Here is a 19,704-nt window from a genome sequence, read left to right as displayed (position 1 = left end):
ACAAGCACGTTCATATTAAATTAAATAAAATACCTGAAATCCCCATGTAATTCAAAACATTTCGGGACAAATACCACGGGATTTAGTGCTTGAGCGAGCACATATTAATATACAGCTGTTGCAACATCGCATGCCACTTGAATATACTGCTGGTTTTATATGGCACGTATGGAGTCATATTATAATATTGCCATGACGATAATAACTATCACGAAAAGTAAAAGATGCTATATTTCATGGGCAAGTGTTAAATTGTCGAAATTAATTGCATGCTGCGGTACCTGGCGGCCGGCAACTGGCGGTTGGCAGCGCTCGTACGGGGCGGTTTTGAGTGTGGCAGTGGTGGTGGCGATCACAGTAACCATATTGAGCGGCAGCGACAGAGCTTATAGCGGTATTCATAAGTTAAATGTTGCAGCATTAGATGTGAGGCATATACATAATTGCCATGTTGCATGTGATATGTGGAATGTGGCGATGGGAACGACAATGAAATACAAAGCATTTTAAATGTGCAACACTTGGATGTTTGTATGTGTGTGTTACATATATGGTAGGTGCAAGTGCACGGCCACAACACATACTTAATTTATGAAGATTGTTTAACATTGGTGCATTTGTTGTGGCAATTATGATATGCTGGTGTGTAATTTGCATGCAGCTCATTCTACGCAAGGTGCTTTGCCTTCCAAATGCAATTTTTCTCTTAATTATGTACATATGTATAACATAATGATCATAATTGGAGGTGCGTCTCCATTTGTAAAGTGTGGCAAAGGTAGTGGAGTATCCCAACTGGCGCGGAAGCACTCAACTCACGCAGACAGCGAGCTTTGTTGCTGTGTGGCAAGCGCTGCGTGGCAAGAGTTTTCTCGCAGTGGCGCATAAAATTCGCATTATTTTATTACAGTTTGTTATTCGCCATGCTTGACTCACTTGTCTTCATTAATTTCATTGAGATTTGATGTGAGAAACTTTTTGCGTTGACGAAGTAAAATTATGTTGCAATTTAAATTGGAAATTTCGTATAAAATTGCTGGAAAACTGTTGCACTTGCACGCATGACACGGACAATTTTCATGAGAAGCGCTTTAAATAGATGAAAAACTTTCCAAGAAGTAAAAAATCGCTTTCGAGTACAACAAACAAATGTTAGTTGCTGACTTTTCCACTTTTTGTTGAATTTTTTAAATATTATATTTTGATTTTTTAATTTTTTTTGATATATATTCGGTCTATAAAAGTGTTTTCACGCGAGAAGTTTTTGTAAAAAGTTATAGAGTTGAAGCGATATATAGCATTTGGAATATACATTTTCAAAATTTTTGCCTAACAACAAATCTTGTAGATAAAAATATTTTACATGAGTAATTAGCTATGACGATTTATGGTTTTCGTTTTGAGTCAATACCAACTCCAAAATCCACGTTCACGCATGTTGAAGTCTCGTGCGACACCTGCATGACTACTGCCTGTGGATTCATGGCTTAACGCTGAAGAAGAGAGAATTTCAATCAAGTCAAGATAATAAAGAAGTCAATAAATTCTCAGATGATATACCTAATTTGTGGGAGGAATATCCTTTGCCATAATCTGAACCGAAAAGTCAGTATAATATAGTATATGTAATGACAATTAACCCGCAAATACAATTCTAGTTTAAGCAACAACAGGAAATTGGAGAAACATGGCTCAAAACTGCAAGTTTCAATAGATTATCAGGTGGTATGCTGAGATACGATAAGATTGTCGTCGAAAGAAAGGTAGAAGTATGTAATCTGCTCAGTCCCCACGGATGTCGATTCAATAAACTTCAACTGTAGTAACCTCAAACAACTAATAACCATATACTAGGTTCTCTAGAGCATTTTATATGAACGAATGAAGTCCACGCTTAACCAATTGATTAAATATTATAATAATGGTTTTAGATATGATAAATTTACAAAGACCAAAAATTCAGTAATAGCCTATTCTTTACCACAGAGATATAAGCCACGAAAAATGTAAAAGCTCTTTAGCTTGATTGGCGAAAATAGGACAGAATTACTCCGAGATGTTCGCTACAAAAAGAATTTTTAGACCCCGAGACTCGTTGATTTGTAATATATTTCATCTCATCTTGAATCCGATATTAATAAATCTAATAAAAACGAGAGCAATACTGAATAGACCCCGATCGACTTCGAAGACGTAGAAAGTTATCGTAGACGAAAATGCAGCTCTTGAGGTGTTAGAGGGATAGGACTTGTCGAATGGTTGCAATATACTAATCATTATCAGTATATTTTAATCACTTTCAATCTTCAGCATCCATTTTCAAAGCGGAATTCGCTAGCAAAATTGTAATTTCTATTTACTCTGCTCTCAGCGTCGTAGTGTGGCATTTCCTTCAATTGTGCTAAGTCTTAAAACTCAGAATGTCAGTCGTTATTTGCTTAAATAGCGAATATATCACATGACTCATACAAGTGCCACATGCATGATCAAGTCCGTTAATTGTGAAAGCCTCTTTTTCAAGCTTAATAGCTTCTCTCTCTCTCTCTTTTACTGAAGCACGTTTCTTTCCTATGAGTGCTCACTACACAGATTATATGATCAGTGCTAATTAGCTAGCGAGTGTAAATATACACACTCATTAGCTGGCCTATAATTGTACTTGCACTTGGGCATTTATTTAGGTATAAATACGTGCTTTTACACATGACAGAATGATGCAAGTACATTAAGTTAGTTATTTTGTTTGGCACGTTCTTTTCAACCCTTGAAGGTCTAACATATTTATGTAGTTGATTTGATTGGATGGAATGTGTTTTTTCAATTCGGCTGAATAAAATAATGTTTTCTAAAAACAATTCTTGAATGATATGCTGATACCAATGATATGGGTTAAGTTTAGATAAGCACAAAAAACAGAAATATGCCAAAAAATAGTAGTAAAACATTTAGAATATGTGATAATATTCTATTGATAGAACTTTTTAATTAATCTTTAAATCAAATCACTTCATAAAAACCAAAGGAGGGTAGAAATACAAATTAGTCTTGAAAACGAAATCGATGCTTCTCGGTTTTGTAATGAGTCATTGTGGAAAACTCATTTCCAAAAAGATAATTTGAATTGTAAAAAAATATGTGCTATTTCCATGAAAGTAAATTGAACATCGAAAATCTAAAGCAATCACTTGCTACTTTATTTTATTCTCAACCAAGGCAAACAAGGGTTAATTACATTCTATACAAAATACATTTGTTTGTTAATTATATTTATTACACTTATACTTTAGTTTTTTTTATATATACATGTGTATATAAACTTAAATATATATTATGAAAAAGTGTGAAATGTCAGTCAATTCAGATTCAGATAGAAGAACTTTATTGAAATTTAATATTAAAAATACAAAATATTTGTCTTTCTATTATTAAATATATTCTTAGTGATAATTTATTTCAAAACGTATTAAATATGCATTTTTATTACTTCTCCCAATTTTTGAATGCTAATATGATCACATTTATCCGTCACTGTATTTCAGCATACAATAATCAATAACAAAATGAGTAGCAAAGCGAACATTCACTAGCGAGGCGACTGATGATGAAACAAGCGAAATAAGCGAAATAACTAACTACACCTTATATATAAGCAAACGTACAGTCTACAAATCCATTTATGAATGTATTTAGCGTTAGTGTTTATTAATAGAAACAAATCAGAGTTAAAATTCACGATAAAATGTAAAAAAACACAATGCGACCGAACATCAAAATGCAATAAATCGTACATTTTTGCATAAGAAGTGTTTGTTCGGTGTTGAGTAATGCAACATGTATATGTGCAAGTTGGAATTTCGAATACTGGTTGTCTCGACAATATTGATTTTTTTAAATAAAGAAAAAGTTTTTTTAAAAGTATAATCTTGCCGCCAACTTGGCAAACTTAACTTTTATTTTATTATAACAAATTCGGGGAATATCTAACAGTATACATATACTTCCTTATACTTCTTTTTAGACATCTCGGTATTTCATACTCCACATTTAATTTGCGAGAGTAATTGCTATTTAATTTCGACCGAATATAGTTCTTGCTTTATAATGCTTATCAAAAAATTCATAAAACCCTGTATAAGCGAAACTCTCCTAAGACGAGAGTGCGCAACATTTGAGTCAGCTGGTTTACTATATAACTGTCCGCCGTTGTAATGCAAGCAGACAAGCGATTGATTTCATTAATTTCGCATAAAATTCAACTAACAAAATTGCATTTTCCTCTTGTTTGCAACATGAAAACATCAACAAATGTACCATTGCATGCAATCACAATAGTTTATATGCATTTCAAACATAACTGTGCGCTACTCACCATTATGGCCGGCTGATTGTAGGGGGCGGCGAGCGGGCGATTTATGAGCAAAGCGGCTGAGCTGGGTGCTGTTGTGGTTGCCAAATCGAAACGAAAACGCGAGTATTGCTTCATAAATATTTTCCAGATTACATAAGCCATCATCGAGTGAATGCTTGCGCGCGTTTATATATATGCGTATGTGTGTATGTGTGTGCGAATGGGGGGAGGACGCAACGGCGCTAGTGTTTGTGATGGTGCAAAAGTTGCAGACTTAATTCCTGATCAAATGCCGTGTATAGATTTTATTGTTGTTGCTGAGCGGCGGCTGTTGCAGTTGTAGATGCAAATGTCGTGTGTGCAACATGTGCGCACCAAAAGGCTGAGCACAGAAATGCGTAGCAATTGCTGTTCGGTTGATGCCACAGTGATCAAAGTGATTTGAGAGATTGATTCAAATCGCATTATAAGCGAATGAGCCGCCCGCACGCTCCCATATGCACAGACACACGCACGCACCTATGCAAAAGAGTTATTTAAAGCAGGCAACAGTTGGCAACAGATTGTATGCGCGTATGGTTGTGTGTTTGTGTTTTCCTCGTTAAGTGGCGTCTGCCAGGCACTTGATTGGCGATGATTTTCGGCTTAGCAGATGCCTAATCAAAACGATTTTCACTATGCGCGAGTCTTAAAATTACTTTTCCACTTGAAGTTTTTCGTTCACTTTTTAGCATTTGCTATGTTAAGTAATTGAGGCTAAAGGGCGATCGCAAAATTATAGTTGTCACACTTGTTAATAGAAAATTTTAATCACAAAGAATTTGACTTGTGATGCAAGGAAATTATATTAAGTATATGAACTGTTATTCTGGTATTTCTATATATCTTGTTGTTAATTGAAAAAAAAATTAAAAGAAATTTGCGTTTGAGAATATATTTTCCTTTCCAACATGAAACATTCATCTTTTAATATAATATAGGAAAGGGTATCAATCTTGTTCAAAAATCTATATATACCCAATGCAAAAAAAAAAGACATCGAGGAATTAATAAAAAATAATAATAATCTATTTAATTGGAGGAATTCATTTCGCTTTGTGTAGTATTAATGGCCTTGAATCGACATATTAGTGACCCACTGCGGAACAGGTATCAGCTCAGTGACTCTAAATGTCTCAATGGAAAGAGCAAGACAAGACAGTTCGAAAAGAGTAGGTTGAAAAAACTTAAAATCAAAAGGAACTCCAAGTCCAATTTTAAACAAAAGCAGTAAAGTTTTCTAAACTGTAAGGTCGATTCGGCCTATTTCGAAATCTCACTCTACTATAATTGTACTAAGTCTACTTCTACTGAGACATGAATGATCGAAATTATATGTATGTACTAACCGGCTCTCTTCCATATATGTACAGAAACTCGAATTAATATAAATTCAATATATGTCAATTTTAATTCATTTTATCGGGTCTACGAACAAGTTCAAAACTCTTAATGAAGGTAAAACCATGATGAAAAATTATCTTATTATTATATATTATAAAAGAAAATATATTTGAGACAATAACGAGCATCTAACAAACCTTTATTAATGCTACAAAAAACCCGGTATCAAAAGCACATAGAACTGTGAACACTATAACGGTTCAGAAGAATATTTTTTTCGGTTTACTAGTATAAGCCACGAGCTTCAACAGCGAGAAACGTTTTACAGCAACAATTTGCTAGCAAGGTGTATGGCAGTTAAATATAAACTGAGATTTGCACCGCGACAGAAGGTCTATTATGCCCTAAAATGTTTACCAATTAGTGAAAATAGTACTATTTTCTATATAGAGATTTATTTTTTGCTCATAGTAGATGATTCTTTCTGCATATATCTACAATCGGCGCAAAAGAAAGCTCAACTCAAACTCGGATAAGTTAGAAAATCGAAATAAAAAAAAAAATCGATGTAAATTGTCAGCGAATTACAAAAATATGGGCCAGTTTTAAAGTCTATATAAAGTTTAACTATTTTGGTAAATTTCGTTTCCCGTTCGCTTACAAGAAGAGGGGTTATAATAATAAGTTGCCACAAATGCTGCTAAATTGCTCTTTCAGATTTTTTATATTTTTTATATGTTATTCTGAGAATGCTATTCAGCGAAATATATAGGTGATATAGACAACCGGCCTGAAATTTCACTATAGTAAAAAGCCGCTTTCATGATTATTATATTTTGATGATATTGCTGTTTTAACTCTTCGTTTAATGCTCGAAATGCCCTAATCAACCTAATATACAACAATATAGGTTTAAAAATATTATCAGAAAGGCTAAATTTAGAAACTGTGTAGCTTAAATTAATTTTATATCTATTAATTAAGATTTTTTTAATTACTATTAAATTAATCATTTGCTTATTCAACTGCTTTATTTCATAAACTAATTATATATATTTTTCGCTGTTAAAATTCAAAGAATGTAATAAGCCGCAAGTTATAAACAGAAAACAAATAAGTGAGTAACTACAGTAAGTACAGCTTCCAAAACACACACAAATACACATAACATATAGTATAGTATTACATAATTACTTTTTTGCACACTAAATTGCACATTTCCTTCTTAAGTCATAATTTTACTTTTGCTTTGTTTTATGATGTATTTAACCGGGCACTTTCATTACTACACATTACGAAATAATTATTTTTTATTTTTATTTATTTTTTATTTATTCACAAATTTTCTGTGCGCTTTACTTTCAATATTTCTTTTAATTTCTATTTCCACATCATGTTTTTCTTTATTTATTTTGCTATGATTTTCGCAACATTTTTGTTTGATTTGCGTGGAGCATTTTGCATAACGCAGGTCACGTCGGAAATTGCCAATATGCCATCTATCAATAATGATAGAAAAGCACAAATTTATATAGAGAAAATAAAGAATTATCAAAATAAATAAAAGTACAGCGCAGTGTCCAGCCAAACATATGCACATTTATGTGGCCACAGCCTGTCGCCCGGTCAGTCGGTCGGACCGCAATCCAACCTCGCATTCTTCGCACAGCCGGCCTCGTTGGCCTACAACGTCTGCGGCGGACACGTCGGCCACGGCGCTGTTGCCTCAGGCGTTCACACAGGTGACGGCGTTCACTTATGATTTTGTATTTTTGCATAAACCCACCGCGCCCCTCGGCGGCACAGCGCGGCACCTTGGAAGCGATGCAATACACCTACCAAACATTTCACTCAACATTTACCCACTGGCGTGCGCTCAAGCGCTTTTTGGTAAAACGAACGCACTTTTGTAATAAATATTATGTTATTTTATATAAACACATTTATTTTGCTGAAATTTTTTCGAATGAATGAAATAGCGCCAATACTCTTTTTTTTTTGTTTTAACTTTGGTTTTTATTGTATTTTTCTATGCGCACAAGTACGTGTTGCTAGCTCACTTGCAACGCTTTGCGGCATGTGGCACCAACTTGATCGTCCACGCTATGCGGCAATATATGATTATTGCTATTTAAAGACCCGCACTGACTGACCGCACGAACCGGGCATACACATATGTGTGTATATGTGTGTGAACCAGTGTCTCTATTGTCGCTGAGTGATTCTGTCTGTCCATTATTAGACTTCTACTCGCAATGATCCTATACTGTTTGTATGTAGCTGCAAGCGCTAGACGCTAGACTAGACTGAGTGTTTCGCGAGTTTTCCAGCAACTGAATAAAAACGAAGTAAATAAAAAATGTGGCTTTTCGCTAAGCTCAGTGCAGCGCTGTACTGAGCGGCTAGCTACGAGCGTCTAATGAAAATGGTTGATGAAATGCAAAGGAAATTTACAAATACGAAAGTGGTGGGGAGCAGCAATAGAAAATAACATAATGCTGAGGTAGCGGATGGAGGTAAGGCGGTGGCTCAGAAAAATAGTTAGATACACATACACACACACGCACACATGCATACATATGCATGTACTCGTATATTTATATGTACGTGTCACTATTGCCGGTAAGCGGCGGCAAATTGGTGGCAGGTGGTTGTTGGAGGTTTGCGGCAAGCGAACGACTAACTGACTTGTGAGACATATACAGTCAACTCTCCTATAACGCGGTACTCTCAGAGGGCGGTTTCACACGCGGTGTCCGTCAATAGCATCCCATAAGCTGTTTAGGTCGTTAGGGCCTATTAGAATTATAAGGGAACAGATGGCGCCAGTTTCATGTAGGTACAGGCAGTGGGACATACTTGTAGTAACTACATAGTAACTGCATATGTTTACATAAAGATTATCTCCGGCTTACCTTATCACTTATAATTGTTTTAGCCCGGCAGTGGAAACCCATACGATGGAAAAAAATTTATATTTCAAAGTTCTTGGTTCTTAATAACGCTGGTTGCCACAACATACAACTGGATCATCCAAATGTAAAAATTTTCTTCCTCCCTCCTAACTGCACGTCATTAATACATCTTTTGGACCAAGGAGTCATTCAAACTTTAAAAATGTATCACACACGCCAAGTTTTCCAAACCTTTTTCGACAGATAAGAAAGTAGTGAAAATAAAACCCTTACCCAAGTTTGGATGGAATTTTCTATTTTAGATTGTGTTAGAACCGAGTCATCGGCTTGCGCGGAAATTAAACCATCAACGCTTAATGAGTGTTGGAAACCCCGAAAATAAGGAAAACGAATGGGTGCCTAATGTCGATTTACAAGATGTGATAAAAGGTCTAAATTTGATAGATTAAATTTTACAAAAGTTTTTCTAGTTTTTGTTGGAAAACAGTTTTTTAGTTTAGTTTTGGTATTATTTCTTTATATAAACTCTTCAATTTAATAAAAATAATTTATACTTAATCTTTTCCTTATTGGTTTCCATACAACGCGGTACGCACTCACCGCGTTATAGGAGGGTTGACTGTATACATATATTCATGTAGCTTTTATGTACATTTATTAGGGTGACCCATAAAGAATATTATAAGAACTATTTTCTGCACCTCACCGTTATTACCACGACCTAAACTATCACACCTAAGTAATAGAACAATCAGAACAATAAATGTGAGAAGGTTACCACATGTTTCAAAATTCTAAATCGAAATGTTGACAAGAAAAGTAGTTCAATTTGATATCACATGTGAAAGATAGTAAAAGTGTTGCCACCTTAAAAATATTTAATTAATTGAAATAACAGATTAAAAAGCCTTACAGTTAGAAATTTGAGTAAGAAACTGAATTATTATCTAAAAGAGTTTAAAATATCCGTTTACTCGTGTGTGAGAGCTGGGAATCCCTTTCCAAATTTAGTATTAAATAAAACTGATAGGATAAAAAAGTTATTACAGTGTAAACTTAATAAAAACTTAATACTAAGCTATTCAAAAGTCGTATAACTGAACAAATTTTTGGGAGTTGCCACCAGTTAAAAATTAGTTGAACAATATAAATGATAAAATACATAAAAATTGATAAATAAGTATTATCATATATGTTTCAAGCTAAATTAGTGTAAGAAAGATTTTTGTCAGACATACTTTTAGGAAGGGTTGCCACCTGTATGCAACATTTAAATCAACGAAATTAAGCAAATAAATGAAATGTTAATAATATTAGTATCAAATGCGAGATATTAAAAAAATCTGATCCACAAATATTTGTGCACCACCCTAATACGTTCGTGTGCAATAAAGCAACAATGTAACGCAGGAATATCTATAAATGCATGAATGAATTTGCGCATGAGTAAAACTCTATAAAAGTTTTTTTATGCCTGAATGAATGGATAAATAGTAAATACAAAGAGCAGGCAGGGGAAACCGCCTGACAAGAGGCAGGCAAGGAGGTGCAAAGAAGAGCCTTAGCGAGCAGGTGAGAAAGCACACAAACCGCAAAATTGTTTATAGCAAGCACACATACACATTTCAAAACACATACACACTTACGTACTTAAAAAATGCACCAAACATGCAAAACACTACAATTATAATAACAACAACAATACTATACTAAACACTCATGAAAGCCAAAGTTTAATGAATTGTTGTAAACGCCGTTGCCGCTGTTATTGCTTGCACGGTTGGGTTTTTTTTTGTTGCTGTAAGCTCTGCACTGGGTTGCACTAAATTTAAGTGATTACAGATAACAACACAAACAATTTAATTTATACGAAGGAGGCTTAACGTAATATAACACACCTCAGCTGGTGAGAAAGTGGTGGATTCCATTCGTTTTCTTCACTCTTGTTAGCTACCCCTATGTAAATAGGGCAGTTCTACTTCTCTGATCTTCTCGAGATTTGCAAAGTTGGATTGCTTTAGGCTGACACTCATCCAAATACTTTAAGACAAAAAATCAAGTAATGTAGTCCTAAAATATAAGACACGTTGTAAGGTTTGATCCGAGCACCGATCTACCTAAAAACAAATCTAAAAGGAGTATCACCTCGGCTGGCAATAGAGAACTTCTAAATTTGCATCTGCAACTGAGTAAACTCCTCGCCAAAAATGAGAGAGCGTTTAGCACACGATTGAAATAGTTAGGAGAAGCCAGAATTAACAATAAATCAGCGAAGGGCTAGTCGACCTAAGTCTGTAAAGTAACCCGAATCTTTGGAATTATCAAAACGTCTGGAGTTCGCCCGAAGTGCAATAAGAGTGGTACTTAAAAATATTTTCAATGAACTCCATTCATTGTCATTATTTTAAAGCTAAAATTGGCAATAACAACAAAAAGTCATTTGAAAAAACAGAGAAGCGTGAAACTGAGTTAAAAAAAACTTTGGCCTTAAAATACACATACATGCATTTTAGGGAACAGAAACGTCATCGATGGATAGACTTCCAAATTTCGATACCATTTTTATACTCTTGCAACATATTGCTACAGAGTATAATAGTTTTTTTGCCTAACAGTTGTTGGTATCACCAAAAAATAATCGAGATAGATATGGAATTTTATATACATAAATGATCAGGATGACAAGACGAGTTTAAATCCGAGTGACTGTCTGTCTGTCCGCCCGTCTGTCCGCATGTTCAAGCGATAAGTTGAGTAAAATTACAATATCTTTAATGAAACTTGGTACATGTGTTCTCTGGTAGAAGAGTAAGAACGAGTTCGTAGATAGGCGTAAGTGGACCACTGCCATGCCCACAAAAAGTCATTAATCGAAAACTTATAAAATACCATAACCAAGCACTTAATTAAAATATAAACCTTTAATTTGATATAGGGGTTTCCAACAGCAAAGGGAACCTCTGGTATAAAAATTGTCGCCCTCTAATAGGTTTATCTCTATCGACAGTGTGCAAATAGATGAAAACGGATTGTAACCCCGTCCTCTGCGCATATAATGGTTTTGCTAAAAACTACTGAAGCCGCGATAAATCAACAACTAAATGCGCCAAACGCATTGAATTTTCCACCTAAGATGGTACGAGAGGGCTTTAGAGAAGTTAATGTCAAATTATTTAGCTATTGCGAACTTTTTATCGAAAATGTTGGTCAATCTGTAAAATAAATTATTGAAATTCGGTCAAAAATGGATTAAACCGGATCAATGCTTCTCTAACTATTCGTGCGCTTTTGCCATTTTATGGTCGGTGAGTGTCATGGTGAGTGGTGCGGTAAAATAACAAAACGGTCGATTTTGGTGCGAAGGAAAATCCGCAAATTATTTTTGAAAACCCATTATATTCACTTAAATTGACTGTCTGGTGTAGTTTTTGGTTTTTGGTCTGGTGAAATCATCGGTCCATACTTCTTTCAAAATGAAGTTGCTGACATCGTGACTGTCAGCGGAGAGCGGTGTAGATCGATGATAACCAAATTTTTATGCCTATCATTGGAAGAAGTTCATCTTGACAACATCTGGTTCCAACAAGACAGGGGTACGTGCCTCACAGCACGTGCAACAACCAAATTATGGCGTGAAAAGTTTGGACATTCGATAATTTCAAGAAATTGTGACATTGAATGGCCACCAAGAAGTTGTGATTTAACACCATTAGAATACTTCTTGTTGGGTTATTTGGAGTCATTGCTCTTTAGCAATAAACCAGACTCTCTTCAAGCTTTAGACGATCTATTCATGACATACGACTTGATTTAGTGGAAAAAGTACTCGCAAATTGGGTTCATAAAATTCGTTCCTGTAAAAGTTGCATTCAGAACTTTATTGTATCGATTGTATTTCACATTAAATAAAAAAACGTTTGAATTTCATTAACAATTAGTGTGTCTTTTTTTAATCATATCACTCTTATTTGGTAACCCTGTGTATTGGTGATGGTAAGTGAGGTAACTTGATGAAAATCAGAGAGCATCTTTTTGCGTTAATAATATGTAGTAAAGCCAAAAATAAATAAAGTCAGGTCAATATTATCCCTATCTTCAATACACGTAATACGTAACGCAAGGTGCAAGGGTTTGCATTGTTCTGTTACACCGGAACTTATCCCTTCATAACTTGTGCTTCAAGATCTTGCTTCAAAATAGAGCTTAATATCAGTAACTTCTTCCCAGCGACCCTCAATTTAATAACTGGGGAGAGGTTTTACATTAAGATGCCCAATTGAAGAGATCTCGCCAAAAGCCACAATTTGCTGGTGGTAGTATGGTATTATATCGAGCACAAAACAATACGCACCCTGTAGGAAAAAGTAAATCATGAATGTCGATTTTACTACAGGCTACTTTGCGCATGAGTGCCGTATACAAAAACTCATTTACATGTCCATCAAAATGCATAAGTCAGTCTATAAAATTGGATTTGAGAAGACCCGAGTGCCACTCACCCCACTACTCATTAAACGAGCACTCCTCAAACTCAAATAAATTTTTACGTTTGCTTGTGTGTATTGGCGGAATATTGTCACTCAAAAGGCGCACACACCCATAGTCACTATCGCAAAAGTGCTCTTACGTGGGTGGGAGACAAGCATTTATTGCTATTTTTAGTGGCAGCCCTATTTTTAGCTTTTAGTAAATTGTTTGTAAATGCTACCAAACTTCTTCTTCTTCTCTTTGCTGTCTGCCACGCAACCCTCTTTTAATTTTCTTAATAATAATTTTATGTTTTGAAAAGTTGTCGCAAGGGTGAGTCAATTGACTTTTGCTATATGACAAGAAGTCGTTATGTCGTGTTATCTTCATTCGTGTTTTGCCACCTTTTGACATTTGTGTGAATTTCGTTTGTCCACAACCAGTGGCGGTTTTAACTGACAGTTTAGCTGATGGATGAATCGATAGCGACAACATGCGTGGTAAGATATGTGAGGGCAGTGCATAATGAACATGTTTCAGAAATAATCGGATTATAAGAAAAAATATATTAAATTTCAATGCATTGTCCAACGAGAAATACTTCAAATACCTTTTACTTGATTTTTTTAACATCCAATCTTTAATCTCTCTCGAAAATATTTTTATCAGAAATCATTAATAAACCAGTATTTTCGGGAACATACTAAAATGTATGTGGAAAAGAAATCAACACAAAATATGTGGTAAAAAAAAATTCAATACATCCATAAAATAGCCTAAAAATTTATGTTCGAAATGTCAGAAAAAAACAAATAAAAAAGGTTTAATATTAATAAATATGACATTAACTATCCAGTCAGCGACGAAATGTATTACACTGTTAACTGACCTGTGCAAAATTAACGATAAATTGTTTTAAAATAAAATTCTAGAACAGATATCGTTAAAGAGAAGAAGATATATGAAATAATGGAGCGGAAACTAGTAAAACATTTAAACGTTCTTCAAAAAGTATAATAAATGAAGTGAAGTAGTAATTTGCGATAAGTCATTAAAAGGAATTTTATGTAAAAGAGAAACAGCATTTAACAAACATTTAAAAAAGTGTGCTTTTCTTCAAATATCCATAAACTGAAATAATTTGTATCGATTAATTTTTGCAAATCATCGGAAAATAAAAAAAATTATATTTTGAATCCATTGGATGTGATTCGTATCGACATGCTGGGAAAGTGTATCGAAATACGTCATTTAGGCACAATACTTGTAGAAAAAATTTGTTTAGTGAAATGAATCAGTGATGTGGGAATTGACTCTGGGAGCAATATGTGAAGTTTTTAATGTAAACTGTAATACTGAAAGTTTTCTTCTATATAATAAGCTACTAGATTTAATAGGCGGTAAATTAAGTATTATGAAAAATATAAAACTCCTAAAAAATGCCAGCTTTGCTGTGAAGGATAACTCCAGTCGGAGAAACCAAAAACACTTTCTAACATTCTTCCAAACCGAGGAATCTACTCACTTTTACATTCAATATTTGCCGCTGCAAATATGTGTGTCTCAACGGCGTACAAATCTAATTACACGCCGCCACATTTATTGCCTATTTACTATGCCCAAACGGTAAGTCAGTCTGGCATTCTTTTTAACTTTCAATTATGGCCATTGATTTCTTCGGATACCCGGCAAACGCTCAGGCCATTAAATCAAAGCGAATCTGAATTTTTATGCATACACTGTGGAGGCAGGCACATGCATATGTATGTAGCAACATTTTTTATGTGTTTATGTGTGTATTTAGGCATTATTAACGGCATTTTAAAAATTCAAAAATTTGCATGCATTAAACGTAAACCGAAGCGACGGTGGCACCCACATTATTTTCACTCACCGGTGAGTTGTTTGCATGCATTATTGCAGCTGCTATTATTGTTGTAATTGCTTTTGTTTTCATTTGTTTCACTTTTTCGCATTTTTGTCTTCTGTGGCACATCAAATCGGCAGGAATTCGCGATGGTTGCACATCAGTCAGCGCGCAGCGAATTAACACCAATTGGCATACCGACCGCGTACACCAATCACAGTGACAACAGCAAACCACATCAAATATACATACAAAATAAATGTGAAAAGAAATTAATAATAACGAAAAATTCCAATTTTGACTAACTTTGATATTCTCAAAGACCTAAAGCCACCTATGTGCGCGGAATAACGGTGCACATATGCAATTTTCCAAACTTTAACTGTCATTTCATTAATCCATTTAAAGTTGACATAAAACTATCCCTATTTTTAAACATTTTCAGTATTGAGGGAGTTCTTCCGCAGGAGCAACTGCCACTCAGAGGACCTGTCTGTCACACCTTCCTAGACACACACGGGGGTAAGGAATAAGCTGTCTGCTCGCATAGACATAGGCTTTAATGGCTGCCTCGTTTATATTCCTACATATATACATATGTAACTATTTCAAAGTTCCAGACCAGCATAGACCGTTATAAAGAACTCGAGTGCACTGGATCTACAACAGAATTGCCTTTAGTCACGCTAGTCCATTTGGTATGGAATAAACCCTGCAATATATAATTACCCAGAAGACAAAGCAAGTAGGATTTGCTGAAATGGACTAGTTCGTTTCGCAGCACACTTGTAGTAGTTATGCATTAGTTGAGTTATTATAGTTTTAATTTTAAACAAGTAAAGAAGAACAAAGTTCGGGTGTAACCGAACATTTAATACTCCTGCAACTTGCAAAAAACAAAGGCGGAGGAACACCTTCAGACACCGTGATTTTATTAATTTAAGAAAAGAGGATACACTGTTATTTATATTAGAATTTCATTAGGATTCCTTATATATTGACCTATAGATGAGGTATAAAGTGAACCGGTGGAGGAAGTGTTGACCTGCTTTTACCTATTTTGGTACGAATTATAGTGCGATTTTTGGACGTAAGATGAATTACTTTGAGGGCACTATTTGTTCAAAGTTTTATTCTGATAGGTTTTTTATGTGTGATTTGTATACTGTAAAGTGAAAGAATCAGGCGGGATTTGAAAATGTGTTATACGGGAATTAGGCGTGGTTGTCATCCGATTTAGCCCAGATTGAGATGTAGGTTTCCATTAAAGTTGGTCCGATTTTCACACCAGATCCTAAAAAACCTTTCTTTACCAACCTGGTTGTGAAATTTAATGCTTGTGGCTCATTTTTTCAGTGAGTTATAGTACTTTAAGTAGTTTTCAAAACAACCGTTATATGGGAAGGGGGCGTGGTTATCATCCGATTTTACCTATTTTCACAGAGGTTGAACAGAATGTGGATGATCGATGTATCTACCTTGAAAGTGTTTTTTTACCCATTTCCTTGCCTTTAAATGTATTCGGCTACTTTTTTATATTTTGAAATTGTTGTTCAATTAATTCCTAAAGATCCTGCGATCTCTTCGTTTTTGTCTACAATCTTCATCGAATCTTCCAATTCCTCATCTTCAAACTTTTTTCGCTGTCTAGGACATTACTTTTCTTCCAAGCCAAAATAATCACTTTTAAGTCGTGCAAACCACTTTTGGCTACGTTCGCTCGGCTAGTTCATGTTTACCATTAACTTCCACCAAAATATAATGCCATGCTGAAGTCATGAAGAAGAACTCCCCGCAAATCCATCACCATCTCTTCATAAATCGTACTACTATAGTTATAGACCTAATACAATGAAGATAAAATTTCTGAGATTCAACACATGGTTCTAGGAAGGTGGGCACGATTGCCTTTCGTTCTGAAGTTTTTTGAAACCTTAGAAAGTGTCATGACTATTCAATATACTAAATTTGTTTCGAAGCAGTTAATATTCCTATTAGACTAGTTCATGTCTAGTCTACATTCAAATGCTAAGAATATAGTTAACCAGCAAGCTTGCATTTTAAGCAAAAAGTGGTCACCATGCTTTAACCCCTTTACATTCAAAATTTTTGTGCATTTCGCGAATCGCTTCGGCATGTTTGTGAGTATGTGTGTTGGTGTATCCTTCAGAATATCTACGTGTGCGCAACGAGAAAATCAATTTAGTTAATTGTTGAATGTTAATTTTTTATGTTACTTACCGAGGACTTTTTGTTGTATCGTTTTGCGAAACAACAAGAAAATATATTATATGTATGTACATATATATAATTTTTTATATTTGTTTGTACGTAGTATAAAGAGGGATATGCCATTCTGAGTGAGTACATAAAGGATCACTGGAAATACGCAGGGAAATGAAAAAGTTTTAAATTTAATTCGAAAGCAGTAATGAGGAACTTCGGAGAGAAAAGTCGTCTGCAATGCGAAATCTGTAGATATATATTTCAATAATAGAGCATGCAATTTGTAGAAATTTTTACACCAATGAAAGCAACGAGTTTGAAACTTACACACCCGAGGCCTACAATTTTTACCTCATTAACGATTCCAACAACTGTGTGGTTGTGAAGTCGCACAAGCATATACACTTTTATTTCAATATTCACAATATCTCCAATGAATACCAGAGTTTCTTGTAGTTTATATATAAACTTGTACATACATACTTATGTATGTGTTGACATACCAACATGCTCCAATTTATAAAAACAGCAAACAAATTGTATGATTAGTTAACAGCAAAGCTTAATATTGCAATCACACGACTAATGCAGTAGGCGCCGCATTACAACAACAAAAATAATGTATTTACATGCATGCCTTTACATACATGTACAATCTTTACATACATGTTCAACCGTCTATTCGATTCGGTGTTAGGAGAAATGTGTTAAAATTGCCATTAGGCAATTAAGACAAAATGAAAATAAAAAACAAGTGCCTCCAATTTGCCGCAAATAAAAACTAACGGCGTCCTAAAAACCTATAAATTTTATAGCGTTTTGTTGTTAAACCACATATCGATTGATAAGCTATAATTGAATATAATGTAGAGCAGGAAAGGTTACTCTATGCAAGTTTCTCACGGAAGTGAAATAAATTCTTAGTGTGCTTTAATGTGCTTGGATATAAATATATATGTATAAAATAATTAAACAAATTTTTTTGTTCGCCTAATTCGACTCCAACTCCGTTCTAAATTTGAATTTTATAGGAAACTGGGTTCTAAATATTTGATATTAAGTGATAATTACCAACGTTTGTTGCAGATATTTTATAATATATATATATTTTATATTTGCGCATATCCCAAAAATATCTTTAGTAATATCTTCACGTCATAAAATTTTCCTTCAAGCTACCAATCGGTTAAATCACCGATTAATTACCCAACAGCGCTACCAAAGGTTTCTGTTAAAATTTCTTATAGTTTCCTCAGGGTCAATTGACAATTCTAACCGAAACTCTTGTGTACGTGTGATCGTTCATCCCTTTCTCACTCAAAGCCCTTATGACTTCCACAGTGTGTATGTGTTAGTTTCGGCTCTAATTCTTTTAAAGAATTGGAGTTTCGGTAGCCGTGACTTACTGGATGTTCTGCATCTGCAAAATTCCCGGTCATAAAGTTTCAAATATGCTCTATACCATATATAAAATTTCTATATTCAGCCTAAATGCAGGCAACACTTTTTCAGTTTGTGGAACCCGTTTGAAATATCAGGTAGCACCAGAAACATTTTTAAATAGTATGTTCAACAATTAATTTAGGAAAAGCTCTAGTGTCATAATTTCAACCAATAATCTAATTTCTTCACTCTCTTTCCATTTCTAGGCAACTTCCTTACTGAAAGGAAACTTAAAATATTGAAATCATACAAACAAATTGTGTATTTTCAAGATATTTTTTATAATAAATCAGTATTAAAAGAACATTATTTTTAATTCTTAATATTGTAAAATTTCGTATATCCAAGCTATATTAATATTTTCAATTTTATGGTTTCCTATATTATTTGTTATTTATTACAAATCCCAATTTATAGTTTTGACTTTATGAACAACTCTTAAATATTTCTGAAAATAATAATTTTTTACTAAATTTTCCTTTTAGTTTTGCATAAAACTTCTGCTTAGCGATGGTGCTGCAAAGGAGTATACACATAACAGTTTATTTTTAGCATCCACTGTAGAAATATTATTTAATACTCAGTTGCATATAATTATTAACTCAAACATTTTTTCCTACAATCTTTTCTTCTCTTACCCAATTCCGAATCCGATCCATAAATCGTTTGAATGAATCCATACTCCTTACAGCCATGACGAAGCCACTGCAAACTGTTGAAATCAACACAAAAAGTCGATGAAATAAAACACCGCCATTAAAGCGGCCCTGACAGCAGGTAAACATTGAGGCGCACACAAGAGACACACACGACTAACAGGTGGACGGAAGAGATAATGGATCGAATGTGCATTGGACACGAAAGTCCCATTACATGTAAAAATGGGACGAGCGGTGAATGTGAATAGAAACACACGGCGGAGAGGATAAGAAATGCACTCGCCGACACAAACAAAAAAGCATTTAGGGGCAAGACGCACAAGGACAACACTGCCAGGGAGCTTTCGAGCTGACGGCAAACACTGAACTGCACACTATAACACTTACTGATCGAGC

At 34.6% G+C, this 19,704-nt stretch overlaps 1 protein-coding gene across 2 annotated transcripts in view; it reads right to left on the bottom strand.

Annotated features, from left to right (window-relative positions):
* Window positions 1-19,504, bottom strand: part of Pura (Puratrophin-1-like) — a 171,605-nt gene extending 152,101 nt beyond the window's left edge. Inside the window, exon 1 of one of the 2 annotated variants that reach the window (XM_070112166.1) lies at window positions 19,288-19,504. In XM_070112166.1, the coding sequence (XP_069968267.1) occupies window positions 19,288-19,434 (147 nt within the window). In that variant the 5' untranslated portion in view covers window positions 19,435-19,504. Of the gene's footprint in view, window positions 1-4,369; window positions 4,843-19,287 lie in introns of those variants that run through there. The other variant, XM_070112167.1, reaches the window with a different exon arrangement.
* Window positions 19,505-19,704: the final 200 nt, after the last annotated feature.

This window comes from Bactrocera oleae, chromosome 6 (genome assembly GCF_042242935.1).
Source record: "Bactrocera oleae isolate idBacOlea1 chromosome 6, idBacOlea1, whole genome shotgun sequence".
Classification (NCBI taxonomy): domain Eukaryota; kingdom Metazoa; phylum Arthropoda; class Insecta; order Diptera; family Tephritidae; genus Bactrocera; species Bactrocera oleae.
Note: the sequence above shows the minus strand (reverse complement) of the source record. Positions and strands in the feature narration are given on the sequence as shown.